Below are 18,805 nucleotides of genomic sequence, written 5' to 3'. Positions count from 1 at the left end.
TGTTACCTAAGCTTAATAAATATTGTAACAAATATATTGCTCATTGTTAATGTCAGTTGTTTGTAAATAAATAATTAAATAATAATAAAATAAAATAAACATCCCTTCTGTAATTTTCGCAGGGTTGGTCCTTCATTCAACAGGCCTTCAGCTCTGACTCTGACGGTTTGCACGAGATGTTATGTGAGGTTAAACTGCACTCTAGTGGTCATCTAGTGTATTTCACATGCGTCGCCTCTGCAGTCTCGTACACATGCAGTATGGACGTTGCAGTGTGTACAGCGAGCGACTCTATATTATCATCTGAACTGAAAAGAGCCCCAGTGTTAAATGCCACATCATCCCTAGAGAGTACCTAAAAAATTAATATCATTAGTACAACCATGATTTTTGGACATATTATCATGGTAAATGCAATGTTTTTGAACATGTAGGCTAACATAGTAAAACCATAGTATACCTTCATTAAAGTAGGCCTATCAAAGTATTTTGGTTTTAGCATCTGATAGCATCACTGTACCATGGTACCACCACAGTATTTTAGGCAGCTCAGTAGGTTTTGAGACATCTTTTTAGACCAGTCTGTCCGGTCAATTTGTTGTTTTACCCCTTTTATTTTATTTTTAAATTGCAAGGGGATTTTAGGGGATGGTGAATTTGATTTATTAAAATTAAAAAAGGCTACTGCACATTAAATAGTAGGCATATATTACACATTTGACTTATTTTTATTATTAATTGGCCTATCCATTATGAGGCAAAGAACACGAATAAGTCAAATTAAACTGCATTGATGCTAAATGCCTGATGTAATTGATATGTTGATGCGTCTAATTAACTTCCAAGTAATGATCCTTCAAAACAACATCACTCTAGTCTTTCAGATGCACAGATGTTGCTATGGTGACATGGTTCTCCATAGCAACAGAGAGATGCTCTGTGAAATTTCAATGTGCATTCTGTGAAACGCCATCTTCTGGGCGGCACCGTGCAAGTGAAGGCAACAACAACCTTTCCACTTGATGATCATGTGTAAACATTACTCAGAATATATTAGTCAGAACTATGCACAAACACTAAAACTAACAGGATGCATAATAAACAGCTAAAGTTAGCCATTACCAGTGAGGGACTGAGAGTTATAGCTTACAGTGGTACATTCATTTTGATATCTATTGAATCATTTTTTAAAATGTTGATACCAATTTCTATAATTTGATCAACTGAATGGAATAAGACAAACCAACCAAAACCTCAAAGCATCACTGAATGCAATCAAATCCATGGCTAATGCTCACTAGTGTTTGTGCTGTTTTCCCTCCAAAATGATGCCACTTCCTGAAGGATGATGTCACTGAGGAACTTGCTTTTGTTGAGGGATTGTTGCAGATACTAACAGGATGGAAAGTGATAATATGGAATATCCTATAGAATAATTCCAAGGATCCAATACATTTATTACCAATTAATATTGATATTGATTTCATGTTGGAAAACAATTGAATATTGCTTAATAAATCGCCTGTGTTTATTTAGAACCTTTAGACATGACAAAAATGGCAACATCCGCTCAAACCAAACAATGAAATTATTCAATGTTCAATTAATTATTGTGGATTAAAACTAATATGATTTCTGTCTTTTGAAATTGTGAATTTAACATATATATATTTTTTTAAATTAAGATATACATGATGAGGACAATGAAAAAATATTTCATTTTGCAAAGTGATATGAGCCTATTTTATAAAACATTAAATATTTTATTTAAAGAAAATTCATTGTATGCCAACCTTCTGCTGGAATAAATAGTCTCTAGTTGGCCTCTATGGTTGTTTCATACTGATATACAGTAGCTTGTAAAAGTCTGTCCTAATAGTATCTTAGGCAACTGGCAACCACTTAAAGGAATAGTTCACTTAAAAATGAAAATTCTGTCATTTTCATTTTTAAGTGAACTATTCCTTGAAGCCTCACTGCAAAATGAGACACAGGAATCATGACACATTTCACAGAGACAAAGGTCAAACAATCAAATGTGTTTATTAGAATGATAAAATCTCCATGTTGATTGACGTTTGAAAATAAGTGTGTGCTCCAGTACTGAGTCGTGTGTGTTCATGTGTGAAACTGGATGTATAAGTGTGTACTTCTATACAGGTGAGGTTATTTAAAAACCAACCAACGAACAAAACAATTATCACTGTATACCGCCCCTCGACTTCTATACACAGGGACATTACATCATCGCCAGCGGAGGGGTGAAACTCAGGATTTGAGCTATGTACAGAGCAGCTGAGTCAAATAAACAACTCAACGTAACACTGATTCAGTCTTACACACAGCCCTTCACGGCAAAGGCAAATCTGCGTCGCCATATACACTGTCTTACAAAATGCTGTTCCTTAAGATCCTTCCTCATCCTTTGCAAAGTCTGTGAGAACCAATAAATGTGATCATTTGTGGAACACAAAAGTGAATGAAACATTGTGGAAAAAGTCAAACATACATTATTGGCCTTGATTATTGTACAATATTGTGCTTGTTGCAGCATGATCAAAGATTATGAAAGGAAGGCGTACGGGGGAAAATCGTTTGAATACATTCACAGCACATTCAACACTTTCCTTGAGAATAATAGACCAGAATTAACACAAATGACACTGTGTGAAAAAGTCAATGTCACTCAATATCACTTAGAGCAATAAAGGCATAAAAACACCAAAAAGCATCCGAACAAAAAGAAAAATATTATGAGGGACAAAGTCATGGAAATTGAAAACCATTTTAATTTACACCGAGGGACTTCCCGCTACAAAGGAAATAAGCTTTAGGCACTGAACTTTCAAGTTAATGTGTGGACACTTGTATATTTTAATTGAAGGCAGTTTGTGTGTGAAAAAATAATAATTAGGAATTATACTTTTTTTTTTTTTTAAAGAAAATATGTGATAGCTATGTGGTTTCATGTTGCTATATATCCACACGATGAGAAACTAAACTTTGAGCACTTAGAAAAGGAAAAGCACACCTCAATAAGCTGCAAATTTTGAGGTATTAATTCATTTAGTAGCACGAACGGCGTGTGACAAGTCACACTCTGAAGAAACACTTGTTTTGGCATCTTTGTAGCTTATTAGCAAACTTAGCGATTTCATTTTCTGTTGGCAAACACTTTTGAAGATGGATATGGCACAATTTCTTTGAAGATTGAGAAGTTAGTTGAAAATGTTAGCTGAAAGTATATGATATCATCTTTCTTTCTCCACATGTGGTTTTCACATTAGAATATTAGCGGCATTTGCTACTTCCTGCATTTGATTACTTGCTTTTGTGTCCTTGACCTACAGGTAAGCGGCTATATCCTTGCATTTCCTGCCTACCGGGATATATTTCCTGTGTTCTGGATCCTATTTCCTGCCGGTTGTATCTTTAGTGCTGAAGAGAGGAGACAGAAATACATACACACGGTAATTTAAACACATAAACACACATATACACACCCAGAGAGACAGTGCAATCAACCATGACTCTCCTTTCAGCTGGATTTATGAGCTAATCAATGTTCAACCGACCGTAACACACAACTGCAGGAGTGTGTTTTCTGAGAGCATCAGCGAAGGCGTATGGTTTCTAGGATGGGGAGTATGCTTAAGTGATGCGTGTAGCACGTGCTTTTAATAAGAGACATCTTGCAGGTGCATGAGCACCATTATTAAATGCATTCCAGTGAACTCAAGTGTGTGTGGCAACTCATCTAATCAGACATCTGCTTTCAATATCTCACAGACTGATGCTATTAGACATTTAATTACAAAGCTAGCCTATGTGGAGACGGACACTTGAGTGTGTGGGTCATGCAGAAAGATGAAGTTGGTGAGGAAGAGGCTCTTTTCCAAACCCTAGTGAGCCTCTTACTGTCTTTTAAAGGCAGAATCTTAACCAAAATTACTGTTTTGAAACAATCTTCTTGGACAGAAACTTGGGCCATTAATAGATTCCCAGGGAATGCATGAACTGATAAAATGTATTCCTTACATGCAATGTAAGTTGCTTCGGATAAAAGCATCTGCCAGATGCATACATCTATCTTATAAAGTCTGAATTTAGGACTGATGTAAAGCATTCTTCTGGCTCAAACAGCAGAACATGCAATACCAAGGTCATGGGTTTGATTCCCACAGAATGCATGAACTGATAAATGTATGCAATATAAAGCCCTATTCGGACGGGATTAGTCTTACAAGGGTAGATGGAGTAATGTAATTTACGCATCGCCATCACCTCCCTGTAGTGATGTGTGTATAACGTTGCTTCCTGACATAACCGTTTGGTCCAGTCAAACGATTCATTAATTAACTGATTGGATTATGTTGGTAATAGGCACTTATCCAAAGCTAAAATAAGTTTCTCTAACAAGTGCTTTCGTCCTTCTGTTTGATCTGAGTGGTATGCGGAAAAAACTTGAAGTTTGCCACAGACTTGCCCCACTGCCTTAAATGAAACTGGATGCTTTTTTAAACGCCTCCATACTTGAAAAAACACGGGAAACTAAATTTAACCAAGAAATGACGGAATATTTATGCTCATATTTATAGCTGGTCTATTCGCACGGGATTAGCATTAACTGAGGTAATTTTTTCCGGAACATTTTACAGAAGGTAAAAGTTGCAATAATCTTTACTAACATTGTCCGAATTTATAACTGAGAAGCTCTGGTAATAATTACTTTACCACCCACACCTCTCCATGTAAAACTAATCCCGTCCGAATAGGGCTCGAGTCGCTTCAGGTAAAAATCTCAACAAGATGCATCAATATACTCTGTCTGTCATCTTGGATGAAACTGTTTTTTTTGTCCGAATTTGGCAAGGCAGAATAGTTTTTCAGCCTACTGTTTTAACAACCTTCAATGCTGTCTAGGTAGGCAGCTCTAGGGTTTGGAACAGAGCCAGGGAGTCTTTCGGTGTAGATTTGATTATGCTACCCTTTTAGTATTCTCACATAGGGACACAACAACTTAAGGACACAGGGATTTCACTCTGACAGTTCCCAGGTACATGACTGAAAACACGCAATCCATTATCCGTGTTGATGATCTAGAACTTTTGAAAGGACTTCCATGACTAAAAAACAAAACAAATAAATACAAAAAGGAAGGGAAATATATTATGATGGATATGATAAACAAAATGATTGGTTATTTCACAGACACACACCCAATAACATAACTGGCTTCAAATCACATGACATTTCTTGACTTTGTAGACCGTTTAGTTCACGTAATGCAATTCCTCTTCTCTGGCATTTTCGTTTGCTCTCCTTCAGACTTCAGGAGAAATAAAAGGTGAAACAGCATCTTCAAGAAGAAGTCCAAGAGTCCTCAGGACAGAGTCTTTCTTTCTCTGTCTCTAATCGTGTCTTTCTAGAAAACAGCGGCTGTATTTACCTCAGTTCTGTGTTCCATGTTCCATATTGTGTAAAAAATTCACTGTACAAAAAGGAAGAAACCAAACAAAAAGACAAAAAACTTGGAATCCAGCGTGTTCATAAATTCTCAGAGAGTCCTCTGATGAAACTCGCAGAGCTACACAGAAATTCATGTGGTTGAGGCCATGAAACTCATCCCACCAAAGCTTTCTCTCTTTCCGTCTCTCTCTCTTGTAAAGTCTGAATTCAGGGCTGAGGTAATACTGAGGTAAATGCCTCACTCAACAAAGGAACACAATTTCCAAGCATACAAAAAGAAAAATCTTTTCTATCCATACATCCATACATTTTGGTCAAAGTGATGCATCAGAGCAAATGGCGTAACGCAAATCTTGCAAAGCGAATGGGGCCCCGCCCACAAGAAGTGATGTCACACACAAGCGTTTGTAATGGAAAAAGTATTGCAGATGGAGACAGTTGATGTTATTTTGGGCAATGTGGCCCTCTATATAATCTGCTTCTGCTTACTTTCCCATTTAATATGCAAAAAATATTTTCAAGACCACCACCATATCCAAGTCCAAACCCATATTTTCAGGAGCATTTGGACTCTGCCTCAAATGAACTGGTCTTGACTAGTCATACATATATGGTCTTGGGCTCGGACTTGAGTCAGACTTGAGTCTGAGTCTGCTCTTGTCCAGACTCGAGTACTACAACACTGCTATTTATGTTATTTATAAAGTGTAAATTTGATGGGCTACAAGAAGTTATATTTTTTTTATAAATCAGTAACGTAAAAGGGAGAGAAGCGATTCTGAAGCGAAAGTTCTGTTCCAAATATTTCCTTCAGACCAGTTGATCTGTCCAAATCTGCTCCTACAGAATTTACACTAATGTAAATAAGGTGTCCTCAGTTTGGTATCGACCAGAATCGGAAGAGACTGACCACCGTTTACCGAGTCATTACTCCAAAGAACTATTGGGTTCTTGGTTGTATTTGTATTGAACAATTATCCCAATTCCCAAATGAAATGCTGCCGTTATATCAAACTTACAAATTTGCTGAAAGGGTAACCTGTTAAAGAGAGTCTAGGTGTGAACATGTTCAGAGATAGATAGTCTTCAAGATGGCTATGGTTCTTTCCTCCATCTGATAAAGGGGCAATAAGGTTTGGTAAGTCACACTCACAGTCAGTCAGCAAGAATGAGAGCTACTGGGAAAAGCATGTCTCTGCCTACATATGTGTGTAATTGTGAGTGATAAAGAGAGAGAAGAAGAGAAAGAGGTCTTTCCAGTTGAAATGGCCACTCTTCTTGTAGTCAGTGAGGTCCGTTTTGGCTCGTCCTCATGCAAGCCGTTCCAGACAAATGAGGAAAAGGATGACAAGCAGGTGAGAAAAGAAAGAAAGAAAGACAGAGAGAGAGAGAGAGAGAGAGAGAGAGAGAGAGTTACAGTGAGCTACTGTGGTTGGCCAGGTTGCGCTCTGCAGTCCACGTGAGGTTTCAGCCGCTTACGTTTCTACAATTTCCTGCTACTCGCATCCTTGCTTCTCTTCATTCACTGGCCTGTCGGCGTCCGATCGCTCCCTCCCTTCCCGAGCAGGTGGCTGAAGTCCGCCAGGTCGATGATCCCCCGGGACCCATGAAGCACGGAGCGCGTCAGTCCCGCGGGATGCTGTGAGGACGTGGTGTAGTGGTGACCCGTTGGAGGTATGCCGTGACTGCTGAAGATGTAGCCTTCGTGGGTCCAGCGAAGAGGCTCTCCGCTGTACTCTATCTGGGTGCTGGGGGCCGACACCACTCTCCGCCGGTCAGGGGAGTCTTGGGGAGTCATGGGGTAGTTGTATTCACCTGCTGACTTGCGAAGAAGAGTGCCTGGGCGTATTCCCTGATCCCGATACTTGGAGAGGGAGACGTAGCGTTGGCGGTCGATACCGGTTTCAATGGCTTCCTCGTGGCGTCTGCCATTTCCTTGCAGGAGTTTAGAGCTTAGAAACAAGGTGGATGGTGGAGGTGGGCACTGAGTACCAACCGAGCTCAAGAAGGTCTGACTTTGGTCCCAGCTGGATCCAGAATCAGACAAGCGTAGCCCACGTTTCTGCTGCAGGGGAGTTTGCTCGGGTGTGGGAAGTAGACCTGGGTCCAAGTCGCCCGCTTTGACCCAACCATTGGGCATGACGAAGAGAGTCTCACCTTGTGAGCGTGGCCGGTCTGCACCGCTGTGCCGGGATACACTCATCACGGAGCCGCTCCTGCTTTGTCCTATCATGCAACGTTCTTTCTCGCTCTTCCGCTGACTACTGGACGACGGAGTGTTGCTATGCGAACGGTGACGGTGTTTCTGACCCATAATCCAGCACACTGCCAGACCCGAGAGTGCCGCCCCGGTGGAGAATGCAGAGACTGCAGCAACAACCAGCAGGTTCAAAGTAACAAGACTTTCAGGCTCATCCATAAAACTCTCACGTAACAGACCTGCATGAAAGACAGAAAAATACATTGCAATTCAAAAATAGTAACTTGCAATTTATTTGCACAAGTTGTATGCGTTTTAGTGACTTGAAAGGCAAAAATCAGCTTTAGGACTTCAAAAAACCCACTGTAACATCTACAACTATTGATATGATTAAGCTCAGGAGGGCCAACCATTTAAAAAATGTCACTTGAATGGCTTACAAAAACATCAAAGTAGCTCCTCTTGACTTTTGAAGCTGTGTGCTATTGATCTATTGAGTTTCTGTACATTACAGCCCCAACAATCGATCAAAAAACAAGAGACTGTTGCCTACAGTCTCTCCTATTTCGGTAGACTAGATATAGTGTGTGTTTTAGGTAGACACAGACAGGGTCGCTCTGTACAAGAGATGGAATACGACCTTATGAACCTTACACTTAAAAAGTCAGAGTAGTGAACATGTAAACACTGCATGTCAAACACCGGCCATTAGTAACCTGTGCACTTCAGCTTTATTCTGAAAGCGTGAGTAGATGTAAGAAATATTATAACAAGATAGGTCTAGAGAGATTGTTCGGCAAATTCAAAGAACACAGCGATTTTTGGAGTTGATGACTCATGCTTTTAATACCCTACTATCTAATCACTCCTCTTTGAATTGGCGTTTGCATAGCACTGGCCTTTCTCCTCTCTTTTAACAGCATTTCTTGTACTCTTTATTCTACTGTTCCCTGTAAGATGTCCTTGGTTTTAACCTCTATTTTCTCAGTCTACCTCTCTTCCTCTATTATCTCCTTTCTTGGCTTTCTTCTTGCTGACTATCTCTCTTCTAGCAGTGCCGTTTATGTGTGGGCTGTTAGCTGTCTCAGAAATGAAAAGCTGTCAGAATCTGCGTCTATACCTCAGTATCCAAACTAGTAAATGGCTTGACAGTAATAGGAATTTTAAAAGAAAAGTTCACACAAATAAGAAAATCCTGTAATCATTTACTCACCCTCATATCAGTCCAAAAGATTTCCTTTCTATTGTAAGCCACAAAAGAAGATGGACATGTTTGGAATGACATGAAGGGGAGTACTGTAACCTTTCACTGTTTGGTGGCTCACGCATTCAATGTATTAACAAATATTGTGTGCAACCCTTCTATGAATACTATGGTACCGCCACCAAAACATGGCATTACCACAAATACACATTAATATACACAACATACACTCTTTGACAGAGCACATTTCTTCTATGTCTACTCACCCACATGCATAATGATACACAAAGGCATATAAACACACATGCATACATACACAAACCCCAATTTTCTGATCTCTTCTTGTACTCTCTCTCTCCCATTACCTTTATGTTTTCTGCCATTATGAATGTTCTCAGCTGGGAATCTCAGCTCTCATCGCATTTGTTCATTGTAACAGCAGGAGTCTGTTGCACACATCACACTCAACAATTGAACCCTTTTCTCAATATCTTGTTTCCTTGAACATTCCTTTGAACATTCTTAAAGACTAAAATACTTCTACAAGATTGCTTGTAATGTGTGTGTTCTCAGGAGTGTAGCAATCATTTCAAAGAGAGAGACAGAAATCTCCTGACCATAGACCATTTTCTCTAATACCTTTCTCTTCTTTGAATTTATAGTATATTATAATTGTCTTCGTCCAAGGGTGTCAAACTCATTTTTAGGTCAAGGGCTGGATTGGACTTTGTATTTTCGAACTTTATATATATATATATATATATATATATATATATATATATATATATATATATATATCTTGATGGTAAATGCTGTTCTATTGAACTTTCAATTCATCAAAGAATCCTGAAAAAAATATACATCATGGTTTCCCCAAAAATATTAAGCAGCATAACTGTTTTCCACATTGATAATAATAATACATGTTTCTTGAGCAGCAATTAGAATGATTTCTGAAGGATCATGTGACACTGAAGACTGGAGTAATGATGCTAAAAAAAAAAATCTGCTTTGCCATCACATGAATAAATGATATTTATAACATATTCAAGTAGAAAATCACAAGATACCACTGTTCATGGTTGTATAAACTATATGGCTATATGGCTTCTGTCAAACTCCAGCATGCAGCATCAAACACACTCTGAACAAACTCAGTTCTTTATCTCTGTTCTGGTCTGTTTAGGCATTCAGTGTCTCCCTCAACTCAGAATGTTTCACATAAGACTGAACTTCTATGCGATGGATGGAGAGAGTGAGGACAGAAGAAGACAGCCGTTTGATGTAGATGACCGGCAGACTGGAGCTGTTTTAACAGGACTGCTGAGTTTAATAAGCCTGTGACTCTGAGTCACATCTGAAAACCAAATCATTTCACACTTTTTACAGACTATGGGTTGATTTTCAGTTATATTATGAACGTGCCTAAATTTCTCTTCAATGATCAATTCAATAAGCTCCCTTTTTTGCCTCTTGATGTCGGGGTTGATTTTGTTCTCCATCTTAATTCTGTTCATTCCCTTTCCGTTTTTCACAAACGCATAACTCATGTTATCTCAGAGGTTTGAGTCAAAAGTCCAATCGCGAAACATTTTAAAGACCTTGTTCATACCTGTTCAATTTTGTCAAGTTGTCACATTTATATGCTGTAATTTATTAATTACAATTTCAAATAATAGTAATACAAACCATACCGATTCATACTGTAAGTTGTTTTGTTTAAATTCTTAACTGTTAAAAATGCCTAAAATAGATTCTTAATGGTAGATTCCTATTGTGACAACTTACCACATATAGTGTGACAACATGCCCCAGTAGCCCCACTATTGATTCTATGCCATTGGTTCTCAAACAGGAGGTCATATCACATATCAACCCGAAATCACTCTCAAAATCCAGTTGTGTCTCCTAAAAACTTCAGGAAGTTACTTCAAGAAGTCACAGAACTAAACTAAACTAAACTGTGTGTAGACATTAGCAATCCAAACAAGACACTCATATCCTGCTGCTGTTCTCCATTTTTATCTTGGGACTATCTCACAGAGACAGATTCCTTGAAAGCACTAGCGTACTAAGCCAGTGAACTTTATTCTGTGCTCTCTCGCTCTCGTTCTCTCTCTCTCTCGTATATGACTCAGCTGAACCTATACGGCTGCAGCAATATATAACTTCTTCTGTCTGAGCAGTCTGTTATGTTCAAGTGCTCTTGAGGAAGAGACTTGAGAACTTCACTGCTGTTCCACGTTCTGCTAAATCTGAACTTTGGAACATATTTAAGCGGTTTGAGCCATGAATATATCAGAGAATGACAGTGAGTGTTTCATATGCTGCCAGCCTTGCAAAATGCCATTTAGAGCGGATTTACAGCGAATCTAAGCTTCTGAATGTTTAGAAAATATAAACCTTCTTTTGTCTTTTTAACAATGTATATACACTGTCACTAACTCACTTTAAAGGAATTAATTAATTTCTAAAAAGAAAAGACTCAAGGCTGGTTTTCTCTCTCGTTATCTTCCCTCCATCTCCAAACTGTGACTTTCTTGTGACTTTGACTGCTTAAGCAAACCTTTCGAACCAGACCAGACTGGATCTTCTCTGTATTGTTGAAGAGTTTCTAGAGAATTCTCTCGGGGAAGCTAAAGGGCACATCCTAAACAGGTTCACAAACTCACCGTCGCAGTCTCCGAGATGTGAGGTGTTTCCGTATTCAACGTCCTGCACGAAAGGTAATCTGCAAAACAGGAGAAAATGGATTTCAACATAAACCGCAAATTCACAGATTAGATGCATGACATGCATTCTATGCAAGTGAATGTAAACGCTTCTAGTTATGCAAACTCAATTTGATGATTCATTGCATTCAGAAATGTGTCCGAACACAATCCAAAACACATTTGACTGTCAGTTTTCTTTTTCAAGTCAACAACTGTCATTTACTCTTTTTTACTGAGCAAGTTAGCTAAACTGTCATGATTAGATAGCTACCTAAATAATAACACATCTGGTTTAAAGTGTATTTTTTATATTACAGTACTTCTTCCTACCCCAATATAACATGCAAACACTGTGGTGCTACCAAAACATTAACACATCAGCATTGGCTAAGAAACCTGTGTAAAATCATTTGCGTTTGTTGACGGTAGTAGCACTGAAATTTGAGGGTAACTCTATCGCCCCCTTGAGTTGAGGTTTGAATGCATGTTAGGTATGTACAATGAGCCAGGATGCTTGTAATGGTTTGCCAAGCAAATATATTTGTGTAGAGGATGTTCATGGTTTCTATCTGACCTGGTGCCTGGCCGCAGGAGTGAGCACGTACTTCCTCTGGTCCAGCCGCAGTATGGATCTCTGGACGCAATGCAGTTTCTACACAAACAAACACACAATGTTATGTCAATGTTATTACAGAGGACTATTCCGACCTCCTCTATAATGAATACAGAAAACAAAACCAGAAAACATAAATCGTGATTTATAGAGATATGCAAAGACTGAATGAAACAGAGACAGACAAGACTGCATTCTCATTTTCTGATTGTCATATCTGTCTCTCCAGCTCTCCAGTTTCACTTCTCTAAATATATATGCAATTATATTGTCACCATTATGTTCAGTTCAAAGACTGTTAGTTTGTATTTCTTCAGTTCATGCCTTTCTTTGTTTGATTTTCCCGCCACTCTTTAGTTACCATGGTCACATCATTAGTTAATTTGTTCCAGCTGTGTTCTATTAATTACTTTGTTTAGTTCACTTTATAGTCTTCACTATTTGTCTGGTCACGTTCACATTTAGTGGTGTTTGCCAACACCTGTTCACCGAGTATATTAGCTATTAAACGTTGTTTAGTTGGTTGTTCTGTTCCTGAGCATGTTCCTGTTCCTGAGATTCTGTTTTGTGAATATATGATATTGTTCTTGAAATTAAAGTTAAAGACTGCTGCACTTAGATCCTGTTTCATGTCTGCTGCAACCAATGCTGACATATATATAATAAAATATAAAAAATAAAATAAATTAATAATAAAATTAATTGAATAATAAAATCAATTAAGCATGTATTGAAAGTAAATATAATGCTTTCTGCATATATATATATATTTATTATTTTGAATTATTTAATTATTTTTGAATTAATTTAAATTAATTATTATTTAATTATTTAATTTAAACTATTACTTCTCCCTCATTACAGTAATGAAAAAAAAATCTCATATGCATGTGGATGTTTTACCCTTGACAACTCTTTAGTTATTACTTCAATATTCTTATGAAAATATAAATTTTTCATATGCATATTGAAATAAAAACTTAATGACAGAAACATACACATAATTTTCATTTCACAATTATGATTTGATACTTTATAATAAACAACACAATGCATTCTTAACGCAATGCATTTATTTATGCGAGTCTGTGCATGGAGGGAAATGAGGTTTGTGCCACCCATGGTAAAATGAAGTGCTGGTGCAGGAGTCATTTAAACGAGCACATGGTGCTGCAGACGTACAAAGTGGATTGGAAAGACTTGAGTTGGTGCAGATGGTACGAGTGCGCTCACTGTACCACGTCCCGCAAGATGAGAGAGCATCAGCAGACTCAATCAAAGCCTCTACCATTAATCACGGCTGAATTACACCAGAGCTTTACTGCTACACAGGAAGAAACCGTTCCAAATGTGCCGTACGGGAGACGGGCCAGGAGAACTGTGTGTGTTGTCTGAAGGAAATTGTAAAAGCTGGGTCACAGTAATTTCAAAGCCGCTGATGAAGCAGTGTGCGTTTGGGTGGCACAGTTTACTTTAAGATGGAAAACGACAGCGTGTGTGTGAATGTGAGTGTGTTTAATCAGTGTACAGATTGAGTGTGTGTGTGTGTGTTCTTACTTCATGCATCTGGAGTGCAGTTGGCAGCGTGCGACAGGCACTCTCACCACACAGGAGTGGAAGGCCAGCAGGAGTGTGTGACTGGGTTTGTCCAGGGTCAGAGAGAGAGGTTGCCGTGCCTGTACAGAGTCATCGCCGCACCTACACACACACACACACACACACAAGAAAACCATCAATACAACCACTCCTGTACTTTTACAACTAAACACATCCTAGAGCACGGATGCACACACTCATTAAAACCCAACATCTTCACATCAGCGTCTCCATGAGTCACGAGGTCATTAACATACAGTATGACCACCCGTACTCAGCAGCTTGGCGGAGACGTTCAAACACATTTCACACGCGAAGAGGTTAGCCAATCATTACAGAGGTCATTTACATATAGAACTTACATGTTGAACATGTCATTTACATTTAGGCTAAAAGGTACAGTAGCAAAAAGGGGTCAGAGAGAGGGTAACAAGAAACTTCACTAACATACACTTTTGTTCAGAACTTTGAGGTTGGTAAGATGTTTTAATGTTTTTAAAAGAATGCTCAATAAGGCTGCATTTATTTGATCAAAAATACAGTACAAACAGTAATATTGTGAAATATTGCTACAATTTAAAATGACTGTTTTCTATTCAAATATATTATAGAATGTAACTTATTCCTGTGATGGCAAAGCTGAATAATTATTATTCTTATCAATGTTGAAGCAGGAGTCTTTATGAATATGAAGTTCAAAGAACAGCATTTCCTTGAAAAAGTTTTGTTTTGTAACAATGTAATGAGATTTACTGTCATTTTAAATTCATTGAATGCATTCCTCCTAAATAAAAGTTTATTTGTTTTCCCTAACGTTTAAACTGTTAATTTATGGACCAGACTATTTTCCCCAAAATGCATTACCTATTGAATTTCAATTGCTGCGTCTGAAATCGCATACTTCCTTATAGTACACTAATAGAGTAATATGCCCAAATACATAGTATTCGAAGAACGCTAGGTGAAAACTCCCTGGATGACCTAATAATTCTGCCAAGATTCTGCGCATTTGATGAACACTTTACTATCCCATGAGGCCACGGGAGAGGATTTATGAATGGCAGTAAAGCGACACAACTGACGCTGGTAGGTCACATGATAATGACAACTAGGGGTGTTGAGATTAATCGATGCATTGCGATGCATTATTCGTCACATATGTGCATCGTGCTAGTGTAAAATGGCGGAGGGAGGTGCAACACAAAAGCGAGTAATAAAAAATGCATCCACTTTTAAAAATGTACAGCGTGTGAGCTCGAGTTTGTGCGTGCGGGTGTGAGTGTGTGTTAGATTTAAATTGTGTTTGATGTTTGCTACATTCAGGAAGTATACTTTCTTGGAGCAGATAAAATAATAATGGAGTTCACATATCTGACTGCTTATATTCACTGACGAAAATGTAGGCATGTGCAGTAATATTGAAAAGTGAGGATGCGATATTGAATCGAATCGCTGACATGATAATCATGATAATCGTAATTGAATTTTATCACGAAACCAGTGATAATTCACACCCCTAGTAACAACATGGTGGATGTAGTACGTCTGAATTTCATTCATACTGCCCATATTCATACTATATACAACATAAATGTGGTACCTACCCAGACAGTATGCAATTTTGGATACATGGAATGACTTGTAATTCAGTAAATTCAAACTCATGAACTGAAATTGGGCAAATTCTTAAATTCTGAGTTTTGTCCAACTTTTGTTCAACTTTCCTGATCAAATTCCGCCTTTCTCTTTCTCTTCAATAATCTCCTGTCCTCTTTCTACTGTCTGTGACTGTCTGTAAAAAGTGGCAAACAGCCCAAAAATACACACTAAAAGAGATTAAGTCAAAGTTGGTTTGTTTCCAACACACATTAACTGTCTGCTAATAAAGCATTAAATTACTGCAACATCTTTGATTAAATTAAGACATCGGCATCTCAGAGAAACTCCTCAACAGTTGGTCCGCAGATATCAGGCATGTAATCTAAACACTGATAAATAGCACGAAGACAAATGAGACGCATTACAGGAAGTTGTGTGAGAGTTTTGGATGTCATCCAGAGAACACCTGAGGCAAGACAGAAGGTCAAGCAGACAGAGTGATCTCTTTGTTTCAGGTGTGTGTGTGTGTGTGTGTGTTTCTCAGCGAGCGCTGCATCCAACTGAGAACCTTATCTCAACCGCCACACAACTCGCCTTCATGTCCCAGCATGCATCTCTCTGTTCTTCCTCCAGACAGGTATTGCCTTTCATCTTCAAAACCCCAGCCATGTTTTCATCCATCAGAGTGCCACACGCTCGCAAACACACACACACACACGCACTAAAATAATCAGAAATCCTGTTGAATCGTTTTACCTCCGTTTGCTTTTGAGGACATTTTCTTAGAGGTGCTGTGTGTTTGTTTGTGGATAAAAATCATGGATTTCTTCCTTCCATTGCATTTGATACTGAATATCCTTTTCTCTTTGACTCTGCGAAAGTTTTTAATCCAGGGCTAAATGTCAACAACAGTAAACAACTGTGGGAAATTGCTTGATAAAAATGGATTTTTCTAAATAAATTCAGTCTGGAAGCATATTAAAGGACGCTAAGGACAAAAACAACTTGATCTCCCTTCCTTACTTTTTAAAGTCTGTGTCCAAATACTGAAACAAGTTTGTCTTATCAGGAAGGCAGAAGATGTATAGATGCATCTATAGATGTCGTATTCTTAAGGCCCGTTCATACCTATAACGATAACTATAATAACGTCCACACCAGCGGACGATATCGTTCTGTTATTCTAAGAGTGTGCTGCAGTTTTGTTGTGAAATTTTGTGTTTAAATATGCAAATGAGGCATTATCTAATTAAATATGCATGCATTTCCAGAATAGAAATCAGAACATAAAGCCAGGTTCACATAATTTTATAATTTAATTTTATAAAATTAAATGTTAAATAAATATCAGGCAATTATATATTAACAAACCTCTCTGTAATAACCTAGACAGGAATAAAACGGGAAAGTTTGTGCTGCTGAAGTGGAGATTTCAGGCTCAGTGTACGAGAAAAACTCATTTCGAGAAAACGGCCTTTAACATATATTTTAATTGAAATCTACATGTGGGCATAGATAAAGTGTAATAAAAGAAACATCTAAAGGGATAGTTCACCCAAAAATGAAAATTCTGCCATTAATTACTCACCCTCATGTTGTTCCAAACCCAAAACTCTGATCTTCGGATCAGAATGAAGATCTTTTTGATGAAATCTGAGAGATTTCTGTCCCTCCATTGACAGCTATACGACTACCTCTCTGATGCTTCAAAAAGTTCAAGAGTAAAACGCAAAACTAATCCATTAAAATTGAGCGGTTTAGTCCAAATTTTCTGAAGAGACTCGATCGCTTTATGTAATGAACAGTTTGAATTTAGTATTTTATTCACATTTAAACATTGATCAGTAAACATAAACTGAAGCTCAACCAAACCTGCTTGGTGCACAAGAACAAACCTCTTGCAGAAGCTCAAACGTGCTGCGTAACACGAGAATGAACCACATTGGTTCTTGCTGAAGCTTAAACGTGCTGCGTAACACGAGAATGAACCTCATTGGTTCTTGCTGAAGCTCAAACGTGCTGCGTAACACGAGAATGAACCACATTGGTTCTTGCTGAAGCTCAAACGTGCTGCGTAACACGAGAATGAACCTCATTGGTTCTTGCTGAAGCTCAAACGTGCTGCGTAACACGAGAATGAACCACATTGGTTCTTGCTGAAGCTCAAACGTGCTGCGTAACACGAGAATGAACCACATTGGTTCTTGCTGAAGCTCAAACGTGCTGCGTAACACGAGAATGAATCTCATCGGTTCTTGCTGAAGCTCAAACGTGCTGCGTAACACGAGAATGAATCTCATCGGTTCTTGCTGAAGCTCAAACGTGCTGCGTAACACGAGAATGAACCTCATCGGTTCTTGCTGAAGCTCAAACGTGCTGCGTAACACGAGAATGAACCTCATTGGTTCTTGCTGAAGCTCAAACGTGCTGCGTAACACGAGAATGAACCACATTGGTTCTTGCTGAAGCTCAAACGTGCTGCATAACACGAGAATGAACCACATTGGTTCTTGCAGAAGCTCAAACGTGCTGCGTAACACGAGAATGAACCTCATTGGTTCTTGCTGAAGCTCAAACGTGCTGCGTAACACGAGAATGAACCTCATTGGTTCTTGCAGAAGCTCAAACGTGCTGCGTAACACGAGAATGAACCTCATCGGTTCTTGCTGAAGCTCAAACGTGCTGCGTAACACGAGAATGAACCTCATTGGTTCTTGCTGAAGCTCAAACGTGCTGCGTAACACGAGAATGAACCACATTGGTTCTTGCTGAAGCTCAAACGTGCTGCATAACACGAGAATGAACCACATTGGTTCTTGCTGAAGCTCAAACGTGCTGCGTAACACGAGAATGAACCACATTGGTTCTTGCTGAAGCTCAAACGTGCTGCGTAACACGAGAATGAATCTCATCGGTTCTTGCTGAAGCTCAAACGTGCTGCGTAACACGAGAATGAATCTCATCGGTTCTTGCTGAAGCTCAAACGTGCTGCGTAACACGAGAATGAACCACATAGGTTCTTGCTGAAGCTCAAACGTGCTGCGTAACACGAGAATGAACCACATTGGTTCTTGCTCAAGCTCAAACGTGCTGCGTAACACGAGAATGAACCTCATTGGTTCTTGCTGAAGCTCAAACGTGCTGCGTAACACAAGAATGAATCTCATTGGTTCTTGCTAAAGCTCAAAAGTGCTGCGTAACATGAGAATGAACCTCATTGGTTCTTGCTGAAGCTCAAACGTGCTGCTTAACACGAGAATGAACCTCATTGGTTCTTGCTGAAGCTCAAACGTGCTGCGTAACACGAGAATGAATCTCATTGGTTCTTGCTGAAGCTCAAACGTGCTGCGTAACACGAGAATGAACCTCATTGGTTCTTGCTGAAGCTCAAATGTGCTGCGTAACACGAG

At 38.8% G+C, this 18,805-nt stretch overlaps 1 protein-coding gene across 2 annotated transcripts in view; it reads right to left on the bottom strand.

The window, feature by feature from the left end:
• Positions 1 to 2,024: 2,024 nt before the first annotated feature.
• The window catches only part of sema6ba (sema domain, transmembrane domain (TM), and cytoplasmic domain, (semaphorin) 6Ba), a 152,387-nt gene continuing 135,606 nt past the window's right edge, over positions 2,025 to 18,805 (bottom strand). For both annotated transcript variants that reach the window (XM_082172991.1, XM_082172992.1), the window contains exons 14-17: positions 13,758 to 13,898; positions 12,162 to 12,239; positions 11,546 to 11,604; positions 2,025 to 7,908 (exon numbers count right to left, since the gene is read on the bottom strand). In XM_082172991.1, the coding sequence (XP_082029117.1) occupies positions 6,992 to 7,908; positions 11,546 to 11,604; positions 12,162 to 12,239; positions 13,758 to 13,898 (1,195 nt within the window). In that variant the 3' untranslated portion in view covers positions 2,025 to 6,991. The remainder of the gene's footprint in view (positions 7,909 to 11,545; positions 11,605 to 12,161; positions 12,240 to 13,757; positions 13,899 to 18,805) is intronic.

Source organism: Leuciscus leuciscus, assembly GCF_965113295.1.
Source record: "Leuciscus leuciscus genome assembly, chromosome: 6".
NCBI lineage: Eukaryota > Metazoa > Chordata > Actinopteri > Cypriniformes > Leuciscidae > Leuciscus > Leuciscus leuciscus.
This window is presented reverse-complemented; position numbering and strand designations above follow the sequence as displayed.